A 19,464-nucleotide genomic window follows, 5' to 3' on the forward strand; every position below is an offset into this window, starting at 1 on the left:
CAGGCAGGACACAATCTGCAGCAGACACTTTAATTCCATCGATGACAACGTGCGTATGTGTTATCTTGCTTCTTAAATTCTGAAAAGTCTGACAGTAAAGCTGTGGCTTGCACAATTTTAAATCTAGCTCTAAAAACCTTTTTGTGGATGTGTGAAAATAAATCACGATTTTCCTTGACAATTTTCCTAGCTGCTTGGAATAACAGGTGTTGAAGATAAATGGACCACGTGATGTCTCAACAGTAGCTAACAATTCTTCATTTCCACTATACTGCAATAGAAGGCTGGTATTCAGCATTATTCCCAAGGAAAAACCATACAACTGGACAATTTCACACAATTTCTAAATCCAGGTAAAGAGATGAGATGCCTTTCACTTCTTTTTTTTTTTTTTTTTTTTTTTTGTAAAGAGACTGCTGTAATTGAGTTATAAGCCCCATTTCCTGAGATTCTTAGCTAAGGAAACATTAGTAGTACTTCTATAATAAATTATATGAATGTAGAATTTAGCTAGTAAAAAAAAAAATCTGAACAACTAATTAATAGCATGAGAAGCATTTGGCTGTGAGAGGGCATAATAACCAACATATATCTGAAATTGAAAACTTAGAACTGGGGGATGGAATAGGAACACTGCAGTAAAGCTATGAAAAAGCTGAAAGCAGAAATCAAGACTGACAGTGTTAAACACTGAAACAGGTCAAAATATTTTCCTAGAAACAAGCTCTGTAATTCCAAAAGAAATACATTTCAGAGAACTGGAAAATAGGCTTGGGCACTGGAACAGGCTTCCCAGGGGAATGGACACAGCACCAAAGTTGACAGAGTTCAAGAAGTATTTGGACAATGCTCTCAGGCACATGGTGTGACTCTTGGGATATCCTATGCAGGGCCAGGAGATGGACTCAATGATCCTTGTGATCCCTTCCAACTTTGTGCATGTTTGCAAAAAACATAACCAGTTCTCACACATAAGGGTGTAAGTAAAAATGTTGCCTGTTGTTCTGTGATTTTGGAATGCTTGGTTTCTCATTTCCTCTAAGCAGCATTTCAGGAAGACAGTGGGCATGGCTGAAAATGAAACTCCACAGAACAAGAGAGAATTTTTAATTATTTTGGGGGAAACCATCAGAAGCCTGTAACAAATTTACAGGCTGTCAATTAAAAGCCTAAAACAAATTTACAGTCAGTCGATTAATTGATCTGCTTCTCAATAATGCAAAATAAAAACTACAACAAGGCAATTGTGGTTTCCACAAGTAACAATAAAAAAGCTCCACAACCACAAAATGCCTCCCAACAATGTGCAAACTATAGGCATGTGCATGCATATAATATGGGAACAGTCAACATCTAGTATCCACAAGGGAGACAAGATGGGTGGTGAAAAAATTTAGTCAAAGAATTTACTTACATTCTTTTCAAAAAAACAATTACTTCCAGGATACTGGAGTTTAAGACTACATTAAACTGGTATAAATATTTACAGAATATTCATTAGTCACACTGCATGACCAGGCTTCACACTTGAGCAACCTACAAGCCCTTCTTCATCATTTGTTTGCAATTTCAGCTTAAGAAAAATCACTTCCTGTCAGTAACTAAAATACAATGCAATCTCGTGCACCCTTGCTGGATAAGATCTTTTCTCCTCTTTTTGGCTAATAAGTAAGGGTCTGCTGTGCTACTTCAATCCCAATTTCTTCCCATGCCCTTTCAAATATATGACAAATGAGTCAGTCTCTGGTGAAATGTCCATTTTTTGTTATCTCCCCAGGACTTTGCATTTTCACAGTATTAATCCTGCCTGCACTCTTTCTGCTTCCAAGTCACTGCATTACAAGCCAGAAAATATTAGAGCTTCCACACTATTAGAAACATAGCACTGATGTGTCAGAAGCACAAATATATCAAATCAGAACCTAGACTCTTGAACAGGACTATGAACAAATGAACAGACACTACCTCAGCAGAATGCCACAGGACTTGACATGAGCACACAGCTTAGAAGAACATTATTCTGCGAGCAGGGTCTGCACAAATCTCCAGGGGTGAGCAACAAGTGAAAGTAACATTTAGAATGGTGAAGAGGGCATGCTCACTCATGGAGATGTACATGAAACATCTTGGTGCTCTCCAAGATCCCACCACTGGGGTATGTTGTAGTTTAAAAATGATGTGCCTTCTGTTTTTATTAAGAGAAATTATTTCATTGAAAAATCTGTAAAGAAAACATGCTGAATAACATGGTGTCAATGAACATGAAGTGTGAAAAAATGTAAGCCTGACTTAAAATATAATAAAAATACTATAAAAATAAGCTATAATTTCAAAACTTAGTACATATTCAAACTGTTTTTGAAAAATTGCAGAGCGCCTGTATTTCAAAAAGTCAAAGCTGGAACTCAAGTTTCTTAGGAACCAAAGTCACAATTTCATTTTCAAACATTATATTTAGGAATTCTGGCTCAAATGAGCTCAAGAATTTCACAGTCAAGCAGCAATCAAGCCTTACAGGAAACAATTCTATAGCAGCAGCTAATTGCTTAGCATCAAAAAGCTTTCTCTGACATTTCTAAATATGCAAATAATTCAGCAGTTGACAAAGGCAGGAGAAAAGAAGGGAAAGAAAAGTGATCTAACAGTAGCATCTTGGTTTTTCCATGGCCCCATCCTAACATTAAGCCTACTGAAATGTTTTGCTCCTTTTCTGAACTAAACTTACTGTTTATTCTATGATGTTTTTGTTTTTTTCATGCCACACTACAACTTCTTACCAAGCTGCTGCCTGCCTCTATTTACAGCCTCAACTAAAAAGGATGGCTCAGCCTGACATAGATGCTTTTTAAACTATGTAAGTTTAAGGCTTGTTTTTATAGATACAGCAGAGAAGTAGATTGCACTTGAAACAGATGCTGAAAAAAGCATCAGTTTAAATGCAATACACTTGTGACAAAAGAAGACAGAATTTTTTATTTTTACAGCAAAACCAGGTGTGCATATGCTGTTCACAGCAAGTGAAGGCAAGTAATGGAGAAAAACGTAAGACAAATTATTCTTTCCTAGTGGAAATCTACACAGACCAAGTCTTTGTGTGCAGTTAATCAATTCCAGAGCCTTTTCCTTGGGTAACAGGATACTAGTTAAGAAACTCAGCCAAAATAAACTGCTTCTGCATTTTGGGAATAGACCAAAATTATGAGCTTGGTTTGACATCTCCATCACAAATACTTTATTACTACCCTGCCAGGCAACCTCAGCTTTCACCACACAGCCACATAAATAGGCCAGAAAATCTCTGTGCTATGAATGCTCTGGTACTAAATAGGTCAGTCTGTTCAACCTCCTGATTCCTGATCTTAGAAGAAATAGAGGTGAAAGGCCATAAACTCTTTTTCCTGCTGACATACAAAAACACACACTGAGTGTGCATATTTAAAAGAGCAAATCTAGGAAGAGAAGTGACATTTCTATACAACATCTCTGTATCTATTACTGTAAGGTTATCATAAATGAAAAGGTCAATGCAGAACTATTCTCTTTACATTATTTATTTCATACATTGCAGGATGGTTGTGTGACTTTATTTTTCTTTGTGGACAGCAGTAGAGAGAAGCAGCAGTAAACATTATGAATTATTCCTTAGACATTAGACTGCATAAAGGGCAAACATGAATTATTTTCTCACTTCTGACTGCAAAAATTGCTCTAACTCAGCAGCCACTGGAAAGGTTTACTAAAGAATGCCTTCCCAGTATGGAAACATGATGGTGTCAGGACTGACACAAGCAGGGAAGACACAGAACACCAAGTGATGGTACAAAGAGTAAAGTTTTACTCTAAGTCAATCACCAAATGCCACATGCTATGTCTTATTGAGAAAGGAGACAGAAATAGATTACATAAAGACTGTAGCTAAGGTCCAACAAGAAAGTGCTTTTTAAACATTTTTAAGAGGTGTTCCAGTGCAGTTGAACAGCAGACATTCGTACAAACTAACAAAATGTTACAGACATCTGGAGCAGTCCTAACACAGGGTAGGACACTGGCCAATGACAGAAGCACAGGAATTTCCAATATATAACAGAAATAGTCAGAGGGAAGCTACTATGCAAAATTTCAGAAATACACACTAGAAATAAAGCAGCTCAGCAGAAAAATGAACATTACTTCATATGTAGGTAATAACCAGAAGATGCATAAAAAGACAAGTTTACAAAACTGCAGGGATCAGCTCAGAGGAGAAACTTGTGAGAAAGCAATGGAGATGAGGAATTTATGCCACCAACACAGCATCCAACAAGAATCAATTTTTGAACAAATAACTCTTTTGTGGCTTTTCTGTATTCTTTCTGTTATAATATTTTCTAAATATCTGTTAAGTCAGTTTTAGAATTTAAAATATTAGTAAAACTCACCTTCTTCATCCTAAATTAGTGCTTCACAGAAATAATACGCAAGTACTGAAACTCAACATGCAAAAATAGAGATCGTGCTGTAATAGGTTTCTTTCTGGGTGGTAGCTATTGAGCTACTACAGTTATTTCCCTGTAGTGACAGGTATAAATCTGTAAGAACCTCTACAGTCAGAAACTCTGACCAGGCCAAATGCTTAAAAAAGTGATGATTCTCTTAAGAGCCATAAGTAGAAGACCTTTGCATTAGCTCTCCCATCAGCCTCCAGGATATTCGTAAGAAAACAACATGAAGTAACTCAGATTTTCTGCTGTTAAAATAAGACAAAAATGCAGGTAATCCTGAAAAGGAGTACCTGTTGCCATGAGAAAAGGATGAAAGCTCCTAATCTGGCCTGTTCATTCCCATACCAAAGATGGAAAAATTCTGGGTTAAGATAAACACAAATAGAGTACTTAGATCTGCCTAATGAGTATCCTGAACCACATAATACTCTCAAACTGCTAGAGCAAGCAACATCTTACTCAGGATTGAAATGTTATTTCCCAAAAATACAGCAACTGTAAACAGGAAGGAAAACCATCTTGCTTATGTACCCATACTTAAAACTGCCTTCATTTCTAAAAAATGCTCTAGTCATTTGGCACTGCATTAGATAACTTATTGAGATCCAAAACTTCCAGTGTTTATCATTAGTTAAATCTGTGTTAGTGTTTCACATAGCAAAACTATTAGCTTTAAATAACTAACAGCAGTCCAACCTTGTCAGTATACATTTTCTAAGTAATTTAAAGCTTGAAGCATAATTAACATACTCATAAGCCATGGGAAAAGGTTCCCTTACTCTGTGCAAGAGCTAAGTTAACACCCTCACTTGAATTTACACATGAAAGCACTAAAGTACATTTAAGACATAAAAGTTTGTCATCAAAAGTAGACAAGTTTGTGGTTTATCAGCGTACATGACTGCTTATATGATTTGTGTCCTTAGAATGATGCTATGCTTTTTTTTAGCATGAAGACTGAAGAACTAGCAAGAGACTGTCCAACTTCTTGCCTTGCTCTAAAGCCAAATGCAATGTGTCCAGTCTATCCCTCCTATCCCTTACAGAGGCTTGTCTAGACTTCTTAAATTTTTGAAGTGACAGAGATGTCGTATGACACACTCTTGCTGGTTACTCAGACTATTTATCAGCATTTTCAGAATGCAGGCAACATTGCTCACATACAATGTGAGTTCTTCCCATTTGGGATACCTCTCCTTCCTGAACAAGTTTTGCCCTTCAATATTAACAAAGCAGTCCTGAAATTTATTCCAAGCTTGCAGTATCAACAAAGTCTTACCTTTAGGTACAAACCCTGCTCTAGTTCTCCATGTTTAGTTTTGGTCTTCCTGTTGATTTCTACTAAACTCTAGTATACACTTAGGACACTAAGAATGAAGAAATTTGGATAGAGAGAAGCAAATGCCTCATGCAGCTTTATAAAGCCAAGAGTTTAAATGAAATATTATGTGAAAGTAAATCAAGGGGAATTGACAGCTATCCCAAAGTATAAGAGCACTGAGAGTTCACTTAACCTCATTTCAAAGTCCTTATTTTGACAGAAAGATTTTTCTAGCTCTCAGCCTACACTGCCACTCCAATCTGTATTTAAGTAATGTGTATGTCTATTACACTATATACACTCCCCAAATATATCTACAATCATATAGAAATGTGCTCCTAATGTACATTTCAAACAAGAATTTTTAATACTACATTATCTGTGTAGATCATTTAAAAATTCTTCTCAGTTAAGTTAGAGAACTAAAGATTATTGTGCAGAACATTTACCTGTGCAGGTAAAAAAAAATACTCAGCATAACAAAATTATAAACAGACACTATCTGAGGCACCTTGCTCTGTTTGCAATGTTCTGCACAATTTTAAAAGGAAAAAAGTATAGTGGACACTATTACTTTCTAAGCATTACTCTAATCCTGAATCAGTTGCTATGCTTATAGTTTTAATGGGAAAAAAAAGGAATATTTTTCCAAGATACCTTTGTAATGAGGAAAAAAAGTTCACTACATCTAGTAATGAAGCTCAGGTAAAAACAGCCTGAATTTTGTCAGTTCATGCCTAGAAATTCTACAAACATTACTATGTTTGACAGTCTACCTTCTTATACCTCCACTTTCATTTTATTCCAGTGTAAAGATGTACAAAATCCTATGTGACTAACAGACAGATTATTCTATTTTCTTTTCACTATGGAGAGCACTATCAGGGTTATTTCAAGAAACAGGGGGCATAAGCTGTGTGTCAGACATGGACTGGGAAAGTTCTACTGAGGAACTCACTTTTCACCCTTTTTATGAAGTACCATCTCTTGTGGCAGACAGCCCTTTGCTAAAGGATACACTTTTGATTTTCTTCTGCCAGTGACAACTACAGACTACAATAAAGGATTTCAGTAATTTTTTCCTTAGTCTGCAGCCAGTCCAGCACTTCTCTTTAGCCTCAAGAGGGTAGAATTTATAATCTAGAACGGTTTTCTTGGTGTCACAATGAGTAGAAAAAGGTGAACAATTAAAGAATTCACAGCTTCAGGTAAAACAACATCAGTCTTGCAGTCTGACCCTACCAGGACAACCTTGATGAGCAGGTGTGCCCTAACAAATCTCCCTGCTTCTGTCCCAAAGGCAACAGTCTTGAGGAATTGCATCATGAAATACATGTGCATCTCCAAAGAGCCATCTAATATAGCAAAGATGAGCACCATGCTCAGAAAAAGATTCTTCCATAAATATCAGCCTGACCTACATATTTCAAGAAAAGAAAACTAGGAAAAGTGACTTCCTTTTAAACTATGACGTCTTTTGATATTTCCAATCAATATTTTTTGACAGTTATAACACCATTATCACGTGTATCGTGAGAGAGACCAAAGGGCTGTTTTTCTTCAGCTACACTGTTACTTGAAAAAGAAGTCAGCTTCACTAGCTCCACAGCAAAATACTTTACAGAGCCATCTTCCATGAATGACAACAGAGCAATGTCAAAATTTTGTAACTGAAGGTAAAATGTTTCCTTTTAGAAGAGCTGTTATGGCTTCTGTTCCTCAGAGCCTTAATCTAAACAGTAAGATAAAAAAGTCAAACCCTAATCAAAACATTGTATTATCTTTTTTTTTTCCCCCTAAGCTCACTGGAATATGAAAAACCACTGTACCTCTGTAAGTCCCTTCAAAGGTGGTGTTTTAATCTCTGAGGTTACATTTTCCTTGGAGGAGTGGTGAAACAAATGGGAACATGCACTAAACACCCACAAACTCAGTGTGGACTTGGTGGCCAACTGTCATTTTTTCCTCTTATCAGATCTATATAAACTAAATGCTGAACCACCCAAAATTCCCACACAATAAAAGCATATGGATCACAGATGTGGGCAGACAAATGATTTTTATGAAGCAAAACAGCAGAAAGCAAAATGGTAGCAACCCAGGGTCAGAAACATATCTGAAGTAGAGCCTTTTGATATGTGTCTATTTTTGCTGCTGTCAACAAAAATGCATCATTCAAAACTGCTCCATACAATCTTAGTAGATAATTTTTCATTATTTTTACTCTTTAGTCCATTTATAAGCAGGATGCAATCCTTCTAAGCATTCATATGGCTTCCACCATCATGGGATTCAGTATTTTGGCACATCACTAGAATGGCAATGGACACAATAATTTCCCCCACATTAGAGAAAACCCATTCCCTGGAGAATCATTTATGTCTGTGGTTTGATGAAAACCAGATCTTGCATCTTAAAGCTACATGCCTGTGTCTCACAAAGCTTTCCACTTCAACCATTTTACTGTAGCTCCTCATGGCATTGGATTGCTTTTCTACAGCCTGTCTTTATGAACTTCCCATATGAGCTGAAGGTTTCTCCTTTGGAAGCACCTGGAGTCAGCAAAAAGACACCTACCTTCCTAAGGTGCACAGCATTAAAAGAATGAATCCTCCTCTTGCTCCAAAATTACAGAAGGTGAACATATTGAACTAACCTAAAAGGTTTATTTGAGTATGTTTTATCTCATGCTTAGGCTTGGTATTTCCCTATTGTCTAACAACATTTGTCCCCATCTTTTCATCAGTTCTCATAGCCCACAACTCATCTGTGTATGTCAGGGCTGATACTGGCAGTAACCACTGGAGGATGATCTGTTTGCCAGGCTCTATACTGCACCCATTCCAGGTGGGAGTGGATTGGTCTAAGGATCCTTCAACTGTTTGCAAAGAGCTGTATGTGTCTGGATGCTTCCTAACAAAAGCTGCCCTAGACTTTGTACTACTGGTACAGCAGGTAATGAACTTGGTAATCAAGTCAAACTACAATAACCACAATTTTTGAGTTGAATAATGGACATTGTCACACAAACTTACAGCAAGATTCTAAAGATTAAGCTACAAGCAACACTGCATGTTTTAAAGTAAACTCATACATTTGTTTCTCAGGGCATGAAAATCCTTCCTGGTTGATCTGCTGAGGGTACATCTGCTGATACATGAGGTTAAGGGATATCCAGACTGTACAAATCAGCGCTGCTTGGAGAGCAGGGTCCTGTCTCTGCTGCTGCTACCTCAGGAATCCAACATAGTAGTGTCACCCTTATTGTTTTCATTTTCCTGACACATTCTGCCACATGTCAGACTTAGAGGAAAGCCAAAGGTAATGTTAATGTCTTTGCTCTCTCTGCATCACCTGAATAAGACAAAATTTACTGTCTCAAAACTACAAGTGAAAAAACTAGCAACAATTCCAGAGTTGGTTTGTGTGTCTGTGTCAATATTCCTAAATATTCTCTGGTATTTATATTGTTTGAATAAAATTTGTACTTAACAGAGCTCCTTAAAAAACAAAAAACATGAAAGAATAAATGAAAGAGAATTTAAATTAAAAAACCCCAGAACTTTGGGGCAGTAATTTCCTAAACAATCTAATGCTATTTAAGTTTTAGCAGTTGCTTGCCCTTTCATACAGCTCTGTGAGGAATGAACTAGGACATTTATTGCAAAAGGATTTTCCAGTATTCTTAATTAGCCAATTATTTTGTCAAAATCTTCAAAATAAATTTCCTAATCTGCTAGGACATTGTTTGAACAACATAAAAATAAATTAAAATTTCCAACAGGAAAATTTTGCCAAAAACAGCAATTACCCAATTGTATTTGCTTTACAGACAAAAAAAGTATTAGAAAGGATTTGAAAAAAGTATTAGAAAGGATTTTCAGAACCAAGTAATCAATGATGACACAACATCCCTTCATTTCCCTCACATCACTATTATTTAAAAAAAATAATTCCAATTGTGTTATATACAGTGCACTGGAAATTAGGCAGTAGGGTTTTTGTTTTGTAAAAACAATAAATATTTAAAGTGTTCTATGAAGTTTCAAGACTGCAGTAAAATACCTCAATCAGTTTGGAAAGGAAGTTGCTTTCACTGGCAGCCATTTCAGTGCACACAAAGCCTAAAAGTCACAGGAGCTTCTGCTGAGCAGCAAGTGATTTTAGTTTAAAATTATCACAGATGTTTTGAACAACATAACCTCTTCCTGGAAGTGATGTACCTTCAGATGAAGATTATTTCTAAATTACTTTCAGGAAATTTTCAGCCTTGGCACACAATTTATCGTAACCAAAATAACAGAAGTCTTGTTTGGAAGACACAGGTGACAAAATGCATAATGAGTCAACACTTTTTAATCAGAAATAAGACTCACATCAGAAATAAAAGGCACAAGGCTATGAGAATTTTATGTTGAAAAAGTTACTGATTAAGCTAGACCAACAACATTTAACTTTTAAGACACACTAGGATTGTCTTTCACCCTTATTCTTTTTTCTCCTAGTGGTTTTATTAGCAGTATTTAATGGTATGCTTTAGATTAATCTCAAAATATTCAATTGTGCCACTGTTGACATCCTAAATATCACAGACACCATCAATTCAAGAAAAAAAAATCTTTTCAGAAACCTGCATTTCCTACCAGAGTATCAGCAAAACTATCATCAACCAAAACCAGCAAAATGCTTGTACATTATATCACTGCAGATATTAGTGTTTAATTTTATTATATGAACACACACATATTACAAGAACTAATGTGTTCTTATACATGACCTCAGCATAAAGCACTTCCACTATCAGTAAGTCAGGTGATTTAAGATAAATTGGAATCTATAATTTAGCACCCTTAAAGAAAAAGAAAAATATGGAGAAATGACCTTAGGCAAGAAAATGAGTTAAATATTAATGGATCTGTACTTAACTAGGACATACAGCTAACACATGTGGGAGGAGAGGATGGGGAGAGAATCAATCTTTTAGTTTAGCACTCACATTTCAGCCATCTGTAGATATCCCATTAAATTTACCATGAGCATTTGAAATGACTAAACAGAGTGAAAATTAAAATTCCTCACTATAAGGAAAGGCCTAATTAATTTTTTTATAAATTGAAAAATACAGTAGCAAATACATAGCAAATACTAAACTAATAAGTAGGAGACAAACTGAAATCCAGACCTGTATAGAAGGGAATATAGTGAGAGAAAATTGGTGACAACAGTATTTAAAGAAATCACAGAGCTTCATTTATGATAACTCACTGACTTATGCAACAGTGAACTCAACCTCATCTGCTTTCTACCATATCCTAGACTACTGCTGACCTCTGTAAACTCTGCAGTTGTGGAGACTGCAACACTTAAATTCTCCTCCAAAATTCATTCTCTCCTTCAGCTCTTCTGAAGAACAGCTTCTGTTTAAATGAATTATGAATTACTGAATTGCACACACGGTGTTCAAATAAAGCTCACTGAGCCCATAATTAGCCCAGGAATTACCCCAAAGATAGAGTTATCTACAGAAAAGCCACACATTTAAAACAGTGCCAACCTCTTACCTAAGACCTGTACTACATTAGTAAGATCCTGATCAGGAGAGAGGCAATTAATACACGGACAAGCATGTTCTGAGTGCACCAGCCTTCCTACTCGTGTTACTACAAACTAAAACACATCTTTTAGGTGACATGGCTTATTCAGTTCAAATGCATTCACTGTCTTACTAGGTACTTGCTCAGAAGGAAGATCCAAGCTTCATGGTTAATTGCAATGTATTTTTGTAAGTTTGTATGGATATGTTAATCACCTTCCACTGAGCAAAGACACAGCATGTCTGCACAATGATCACGCAGACTCTGATAGAATTTTGAGTTATTCTGATAGCTTTAAGTCTCAAATGGAAATATTTAACTTTTAAATATTTAATATTTAAATTTTGGAGTAATTCCAATGGCTTCCTGTACTGCTTTCCCTAATCCTTTTACATCAATTACTTCCACAGTAAAATTTTAATTATGTTAGAAAACACACTACTTCCAACACCAAAGAGGAAAAGGACTATTAAGAATTGTACTTAATTTATTTTAAAAAAAATTCATATCCACTGATCGTGTCTATATCCTGAATGACTACGAACAGCTGCTTCTGAATTATTTAAAATTGTTTTAAATTTCTCAACAAAATAATCCAATCTTCACCTGGAAATAACAATTCTACTGCATTCTTGCCTGCTGACAGCAAAAAAAGACTTCAACTAACCACAGTAAATTGTAGTTAAGATACACACACTCTGGCAGTGAGTTTGCCTAAGTGTACCATGAGTTCTATACATATATTTAGAAACATACTGGGGAAGACAGAGCAAAAAGGAAGAAACAGTATTTTCTGTACCTGGCAAGTCTGAAAAAAGGAGAATGCACTCATTGAATCCATTAGCCAGAAGACGATCCCTCAGCTGTTGAAGTATGGCAACTCCAATACAGAAGGGGAAGGAGGAATTTCCAAGCAGTAATGTATCCCACAAGTGAAAAATTTTGTGCAAAGGAAAGACATCTGCATAATGAATAAGCACAATAAATAAAACTCTATAAGCATATGCACACATTAACAGGGTTAATGAGTTGCCTAGGTACTTCTTTCCTCTCCCATCTGGAGGGATTTCTTTTTTACTTGGGAGCAAAAAAGACTCAACTTGTTTAGTATCATGTTTGTCTTCACATCCAGTTTGATTATGCTGGAAATCACAGTGTTCTTTTCTCAATTAATACTTGGAAGAATGTGGGTTTTCACATTTCAAGTATGTCAAGAATTAGGCAATTTATTGCTCTTTTGGTACAGTACAATTATGTATTAAGGCATGCATATCAGTTTTTCAAAATAAGAAGACATTAACGAGTTAATCAGTAAGATAACTTCTCAGAATTAGACAAAAAATGTAACAGAATAAAGAAAAAATTGGCAGAATAAAAGAAAGACAAGGAAAAAGGCCTATTAAAAATAGCAAGATTTTTATATATAAAGCTGAAGGTGGCTCTCTTAAAATACACTATTTAGAACTAAGACTTTATTGCACTTGATTGCTTAAGGAAACTACCTCCTTGGTATTCCAAATGTGGAGATTCTCATGAAGGGTACAGAAAAAGAGACAACTGCAAGAACCAGTGTTTTACAATCAAAATCTTTAGAAAATGCAATCAAGAATCTCACATTAAGTTCTTTGATATTTCAACAGAGAAATAATCGATCAGCTCTTTTCATTCTGCCACTTTTAAAAAAATTTAAATTCAACATCTGCCAAGGTTGACATGACAAGAAAAAAATTTAAAATTTTTGATAAAATAAGTTTTTAAATTGCTTTCTACACTTGATTTATTAATTTTGTTCTCTTTAATTAAAACTCACCAAATTAGAAATCTTTCTTTTTTTTCCTAATATACATGCACAAATACAGCAAACTAGTGCTACTAGAATAACAGTGTGTCAATGTGCAACAAAAATATGATTATCTTCAAAAACAAAGTCACTCTCTTTCTGCATTATTTGAGTGACAGCAGGGGATAGTGGTGTGGTCAGTTTTGCTTTTTAACTATTATCACACTTTTTTTCCAGTAGATAACTTCCTCTGAATACACCCTAAATACTGCATGTTTAAAATAATCCAGATAATAATAACAATGACAACAGAATAACTATATAATAATCTAACAATAACAACTCAAAAAAGCAGAAGAAATACTAATTATTACCATATCAGGGCAGAAAATAAGTGACAGGCACTCTTGAGTTTTCCACTGTTAAGTTTTCCACAACACATCCTTGCAAATTATAATACTAAATGACCTAACATACCAATTAAGAAAGGCTTTAGCTGGAAAAGTGAGAAAAATTAAGCTAAAGAAATACAAGAACATTTAATCAAAGGGAAAAAAAAATACTCACGTGTAAACATTGTAAGAAACCAAGGAATTGCATAAAGCTGCAAAAGGTAGTGATGGGGGGAAGAAGACAAAAAAAAGTTTTGAGAATTCAAGTTGTCTGTGATAACTGTCAACTACATTAAAAATTGCCTATTTTGCATGAATTCATTTAGAAAGGAAAATAACTGCAGTGGCAGGTCTTCTATCACACAACTTTCATCCCCTCGGAAACTTTTTTCATCTCCAAATTTTTAAATTTATTAGTGTGTGATACTGTACTGAAAACAATAAAAAAAAAAAAATAATCACCACCTTTACTAGGCTGGTTTGCAAAATATAACCTCCAAAGTCCTAAAGAACTCAAAGACCTGCTCTACTAAACTGTTGTAATTCGCAATAATCTAAGCAAAAATTAAAAATTAGCTAAGGATGCCTGAAAAAGCAACTTGATTTAATGTATTTTTTTTGACTATGGAAGGAAATGTTTTTATAGAAGTAACTAAAGGTACAAATAATAATTTTCAAGAGGAAAAATAACCAGCTCTGCTTTTTTCTGCAATGCTGGTATTTATTAAAATAAATACTTGTCAGTGAAGAAATTAAGGAAAGTTTCATTCTCAGTAAATGTTTAGTAACACCCAAGCATTTGTGCAGTTCTACTGTGACAATTTTAGGGCAATGTCATCTGAAGGTGTCCTGCTTCAGCACTTACACCTCCACGAGAATTGTGCTTAATGTCTGCAAACTTTCATACCCATGACACCATACAGAGAAAGAAGAGCTAAGCATTTATGATACCCTAAGAATTTCTAATTTTTCAATGAAGTATTTTTACCAATTTTTTTAATGAAGCAAGACAAAGGCAACAGAATCTATTTTCTTAAAACATCAAACTGTGCAGAAAGCTTCCATAAATTAGGAATGCAAGAGTGAGACCATCATTGTTAAATTTTACTCAGCTGCATAGCTCATGTGCTATGAAGATTTACAGTTAAACATAAAGCTTAATATATTACTTTTTAACTCATAACAACTGCAAATTAATTGTCCTATTGAGCTTTTCCTGGAAGTAAACAAATGAGGAGCTGAAAAAATAATTAATATTATGTTAATAAATTACTTCTTATACCATAAACTCTGAACTGGGTTATGGCTCTGACTAAATTATGTACACACTTGCTGAAAACCTTCTTAGCACAGCTCTCTAAAATTTATTCCTGTGCCTTCATCTGAGATCTGAACCATACTGTCTCTATACTAAAGAAGGCTCAATGACCTGTTCATCACTTTTAATATTCAGCAGGCTTTTATGAAGCTTGACTTCCAACTCACCAATTGATTTTAAGCATTCAAAATCCAAACCAAATAATTTTCTATCACCATTTTAATTTTATAATACCATCATACTATTTCCCTGAGTATATTTATGTCATATTTTAAATAGAAGGAATTCTAGTAATAATAACATATCCTGCTCCCTGAAATATCCCCTGCAGTGGTTGTGATCAGCTAATACCCATTTATCTGCTTGTTTGTATGCAATATCTTGCTTACCATGCAGCAGGAAAACAAGCCTAGTGTCCAGAGGCTCCTCTTTGCTTGGAGATACATATTATGTAAACCACATTATTCATTGGTATTTAAAAGCAATTATTTCCTCCTTTTCATATATATGATTTAAGTGTTTTACCAAAGTAGATCCTCATTCTCTCCTAATTTCACAAACACCTCTATCATGCATGCATTTACACAGAAATATACAAGAAAATACATGAAATGTGAAGCTTTGAAGATTATGAAAAGGTAATCACAAGGAAAATCACTGCTTTGCTCTAAATCATCCTCACCAAACCTACCAACAGTGACATGAAAAATAGGTCAAACAATCTAAGTAGAAGGTGTCAGGTGAGCTTTTACTGACGGGAGCTTTTCTTCTGACTTTAACAAAAGTAATGCTTTAAGACAAGGAGATGCTGGTACGCCTGAAGAGGCGATGGATGCTATTAGCAACAAGGACAGGGAAGGCACAACACGGGTGGCATCGCTCCCCGACGCCAGTGAAGGGAAGGAGGAGCTGCTGCGACTGCGGCCAGGATGCGGGATGCGCCGGGAGCAGGGATGCGCACAGCGCTGGGGAATGGTGCCCTCCAGCGGCCGCCGCCCGCCACAGCACCGCGCCTCAACAACCGGCGCCAGGAAAAGAGGATCTCAACCCTTCAGTGCTCAACCACGAAACCTAAGGGCTGTGGTTTTACTTAACACTTGACTCTCCGGAGCTGGGAAGTATACCCGAAGTGTAATCAAAATGGATCTGAACTTCTGGAACAGCCTGAGAATAAGCCACATTAAAAAAAGAGCCTGTAAAACCAACACACCATGTTTTAGAGAGACCTTGAGAGAAGCAGTGCCATAATTATAATTTTGCTTTCCATCAGGGAGTAATGCCAACTATCTTCTGCCTTTCCTTTCCTTGCTTACTAATAGCATCCATAACCTCTTCAGGCTTACAAACACCTCCTCGTCTCAAAGCATTACATTTGTTAAAATCAGAGGAAAAACTACCTTCAATAATAAGTTATCCAGAAAAAAGTATAACTTTTTCTTCTGCATATACTTTAGCTGTACCACATGCAGTTTATATGAGGAGCCAAATCTAAAGATAAAGAGGTTTGGTATTTTTTCCCCTGTCTATTAAAAGTCTGTTTCTTTTTTTTTTTTCCTGTTTGATGTACATGTGAAATAATGTTGTTAATAAGTGGAATTTTATTTTGCTGAGTTATTCTAACAAGTGTCCCAACATCTGCTTTTTGCTTTAATTTTCAGTTGTTAATAAAAAACATTTTTTTGCTTTCTACATGTTCTTGAAGGGGGGAGGTGGAGAGGAAAAGGCTGAGTTCTCCCTGGATCCAGTGACAGGATATGGTGAAATAGTTCAAAGCTGCACCAGGGGAGATTTAGATTGGACATTAGGAAGCCTTCCTTTACCAAGAAGGTGGTCAAACACTGGAAGAAGCTTCCTAGAGAGGTGGTTGATACCCCAAGGCCGTCAGTGTTTAGGAGGAGTTTGGAGAATGCCTGTAACAGCACACTCTAAGTCAGCCCTGAGGTGGTCAGGCAGTTGGACTACATGAGTCTTGTAGGTCCCTTCCAAAGGAAATTGTCTATTCTACAAACTCCTGATCTTTCACCTTCCTGTTCCACATTTGAAATACACACACACATATTTAGCTTCAATCCTATACAGTGCCTAGACAATCATATATTTAAAGGCTACAGAAAGGTGCAAAAGATAAGGCAAATTGAATCACATGAGATTCTACCCATCTATATGAATCTACACAAATAAAATTTCAACAATGATCACTTTCTTCACAAGATAAAAATATCAGCAAGAAACTTCTCCGGATTCATCTTCAGGTAACTGTGTAACACGTCAAACAGAGAAAGTAGTTCAAGGGCAGGATTTTTAAGATGAAGCCCTATTACTGATACCTCATGCATATCACCAAAACCAAGCTGAGGTTTGGGGCCAGCAGCTTCAGCACAATGATATTAAGGAACTGCAATGAGTTTGCCTTCTGTATTAGTGGATAGATGACAACTGTGTCTACCTTCCATAATTCACAGGCAGAAGTGCTTCAGAGTAATTTATGGCAATCAATGTGCTTTTAGCAACATTGTACACTTTCTTGTTTTTCTTCAGTTTAACCTGGTCTACTGTTTAGGGTCAGAATCAGTCAGTAAAATAAGGAATGTGTTATAAAGCATTATGTAGGGTGGGGAAGATTATAAACTTTGGGAGAGTGAGCAAAGAAGAACTACAAGATTCACTGTATATATCATCCCTCTATTTATATGTAAATCACATAGCCACAGCAATGTACTTAATCCAGGCACCACATCAGCTAATAATATTCACAACAACTCAAGCTTCAGCAGTGTTCAATATTCTGAGAGCTACGTGACCTGAAGCAAATGAGAAGGGTGCCAAGGAACACAATCTTCCCTGCAGCACAGCCTGCTTTTCAATGATGAAAGATTAATCAGGGCTTACTTTGATAGGATTAGTACTCAAGCACAAAACTCTGGTTCAGATCTCATTACTACAGTGCATATCCTTCACCTTGATGGATCCTGTGCTGCCTTATTACAGTTACAAAAAATCACCTCTCTGACTAATCTAAAAGGCAGAAGAAGAACTTTTACTTATTAAAAAAACCCTGAACCCTGACAGTTAATTCAGAAAGGACAACCTCTCTTCAGAGGTTAGTGTTAAGTTTAGAACTTGCATTTTTATTCAATGCAAGAGTTTTAAAAAAATATTCCTCTTTTGCAATTGTTTACTATATTACCTAATCATCTAGAGACTGTCAGAGTTCGAGACAAGGCTCATGTATGACTATGCACTGTCCAATGACCAGCACAACAGGAACTAAAATATAGCAAAATGTGATTTCAAACCATTCCATCTGACTTGTACCTTGGAAGTCTTCAGTGGAGAATTATAACTGTGTAAGCAGACCTAAGGAGCTACTGAAATATCAGGTAAGACCCAAGATAGGTTGCTACAGAGCTCTGGCTCTGATTAGTAGAATAGTAGCCCACACAAGGACCTGTAAGGGGGTCAGAGAAAGTGCATCTCTAACTCTTGAGTGGGAACTAACATCCTGGACAAAATACACGGAAGAATTGTTCTGGTCATCTGCAGCCTTTAAAAAATAAGTATTAAAATACATTTATATAGTGATACTGCAAAGTTGATTCTCCCTCAGGAACTTAAATCTTGCTGTTAATCCTTGCACTTCATCTACCCAAATATTTAGGCTTTCTACAGATAGATATTCCTCCTTATCCTCACTTTCCTTTCATCTTTCTCCCACCTGTCCTCTTCAGATTTGCGCCATTTGAAATACATGTGGCTTTCTCAAACTCCTCTCTTTATAAGGCAATACACTGGCTTTCTCTTCTTATTATTTATTACTATTATTCTTATTCTCATCTTATTCTTATTTTCCTTTCATTATTACATTAAAGATACCCTCTATGAATGAAGGTATATACTTTTTTTTAATTACAATATTTGGAAACAGTGATCATGAGAATCGGCCAGTCCCAAACTTCCACAAATTCTTTCAGGAATAGTGTAAAACAAATGACTTTCAGAGGCTTGGCCTTGCTGCTCCAACTTAAAATATTTCCTAATAAGCATAAGGCTTTTCTGATAAACTAAACTGTATTTCTTATAGAAGCAATGCATATAAATTTCTCCCTTATGAAATTTGTATTTCTACATCAGTATCTCCTGAGTTCAGCTATCTTCTTCCATTTTGATCTCTCAATCTTCATCTGTTCTTATGACCAACTCATAATTACTGAATTTCTAAATGCCAAATATAGAACGATACACACCATATCAATTAACATTATCTCTACGGCCTTGCCTAAATCTACTTTTTAGAAACATCAGTATTTGTGGGCAGATAAACATTTTTATTTTGGCTTTCTTGATTTTACACACCTCTCTAAAAAAGGAGCAAAGCTTTACTATTTGCAATGATAGCTAGAAGGGAGGCTCTGAAGAAGGCCTTGTTTTGTTTTTTCCAACAAAGCCCATCCTCTCTACTATGTTTTGGCTGTGTTCTCAGTTTTCATTTTCCTCCATCTTAGAGATTTTTTTTTTTCCAATAGAAGCATAAAACTTGTGTCTATTTTATACACTTGTCCCATATTTGAGATACACTCC

At 35.9% G+C, this 19,464-nt stretch overlaps 1 protein-coding gene across 1 annotated transcript in view; it reads right to left on the reverse strand.

The window, feature by feature from the left end:
- TBCK (TBC1 domain containing kinase) overlaps positions 1-19,464 on the reverse strand; it is an 87,745-nt gene that overhangs the window by 28,346 nt on the left and 39,935 nt on the right. Inside the window, exons 21-22 of the mRNA XM_056489146.1 lie at positions 13,744-13,780; positions 12,196-12,357 (exon numbers count right to left, since the gene is read on the reverse strand). Coding sequence (XP_056345121.1) covers positions 12,196-12,357; positions 13,744-13,780 — 199 coding nt within the window. The remainder of the gene's footprint in view (positions 1-12,195; positions 12,358-13,743; positions 13,781-19,464) is intronic.

This window comes from Oenanthe melanoleuca, chromosome 4, assembly GCF_029582105.1.
Source record: "Oenanthe melanoleuca isolate GR-GAL-2019-014 chromosome 4, OMel1.0, whole genome shotgun sequence".
NCBI lineage: Eukaryota > Metazoa > Chordata > Aves > Passeriformes > Muscicapidae > Oenanthe > Oenanthe melanoleuca.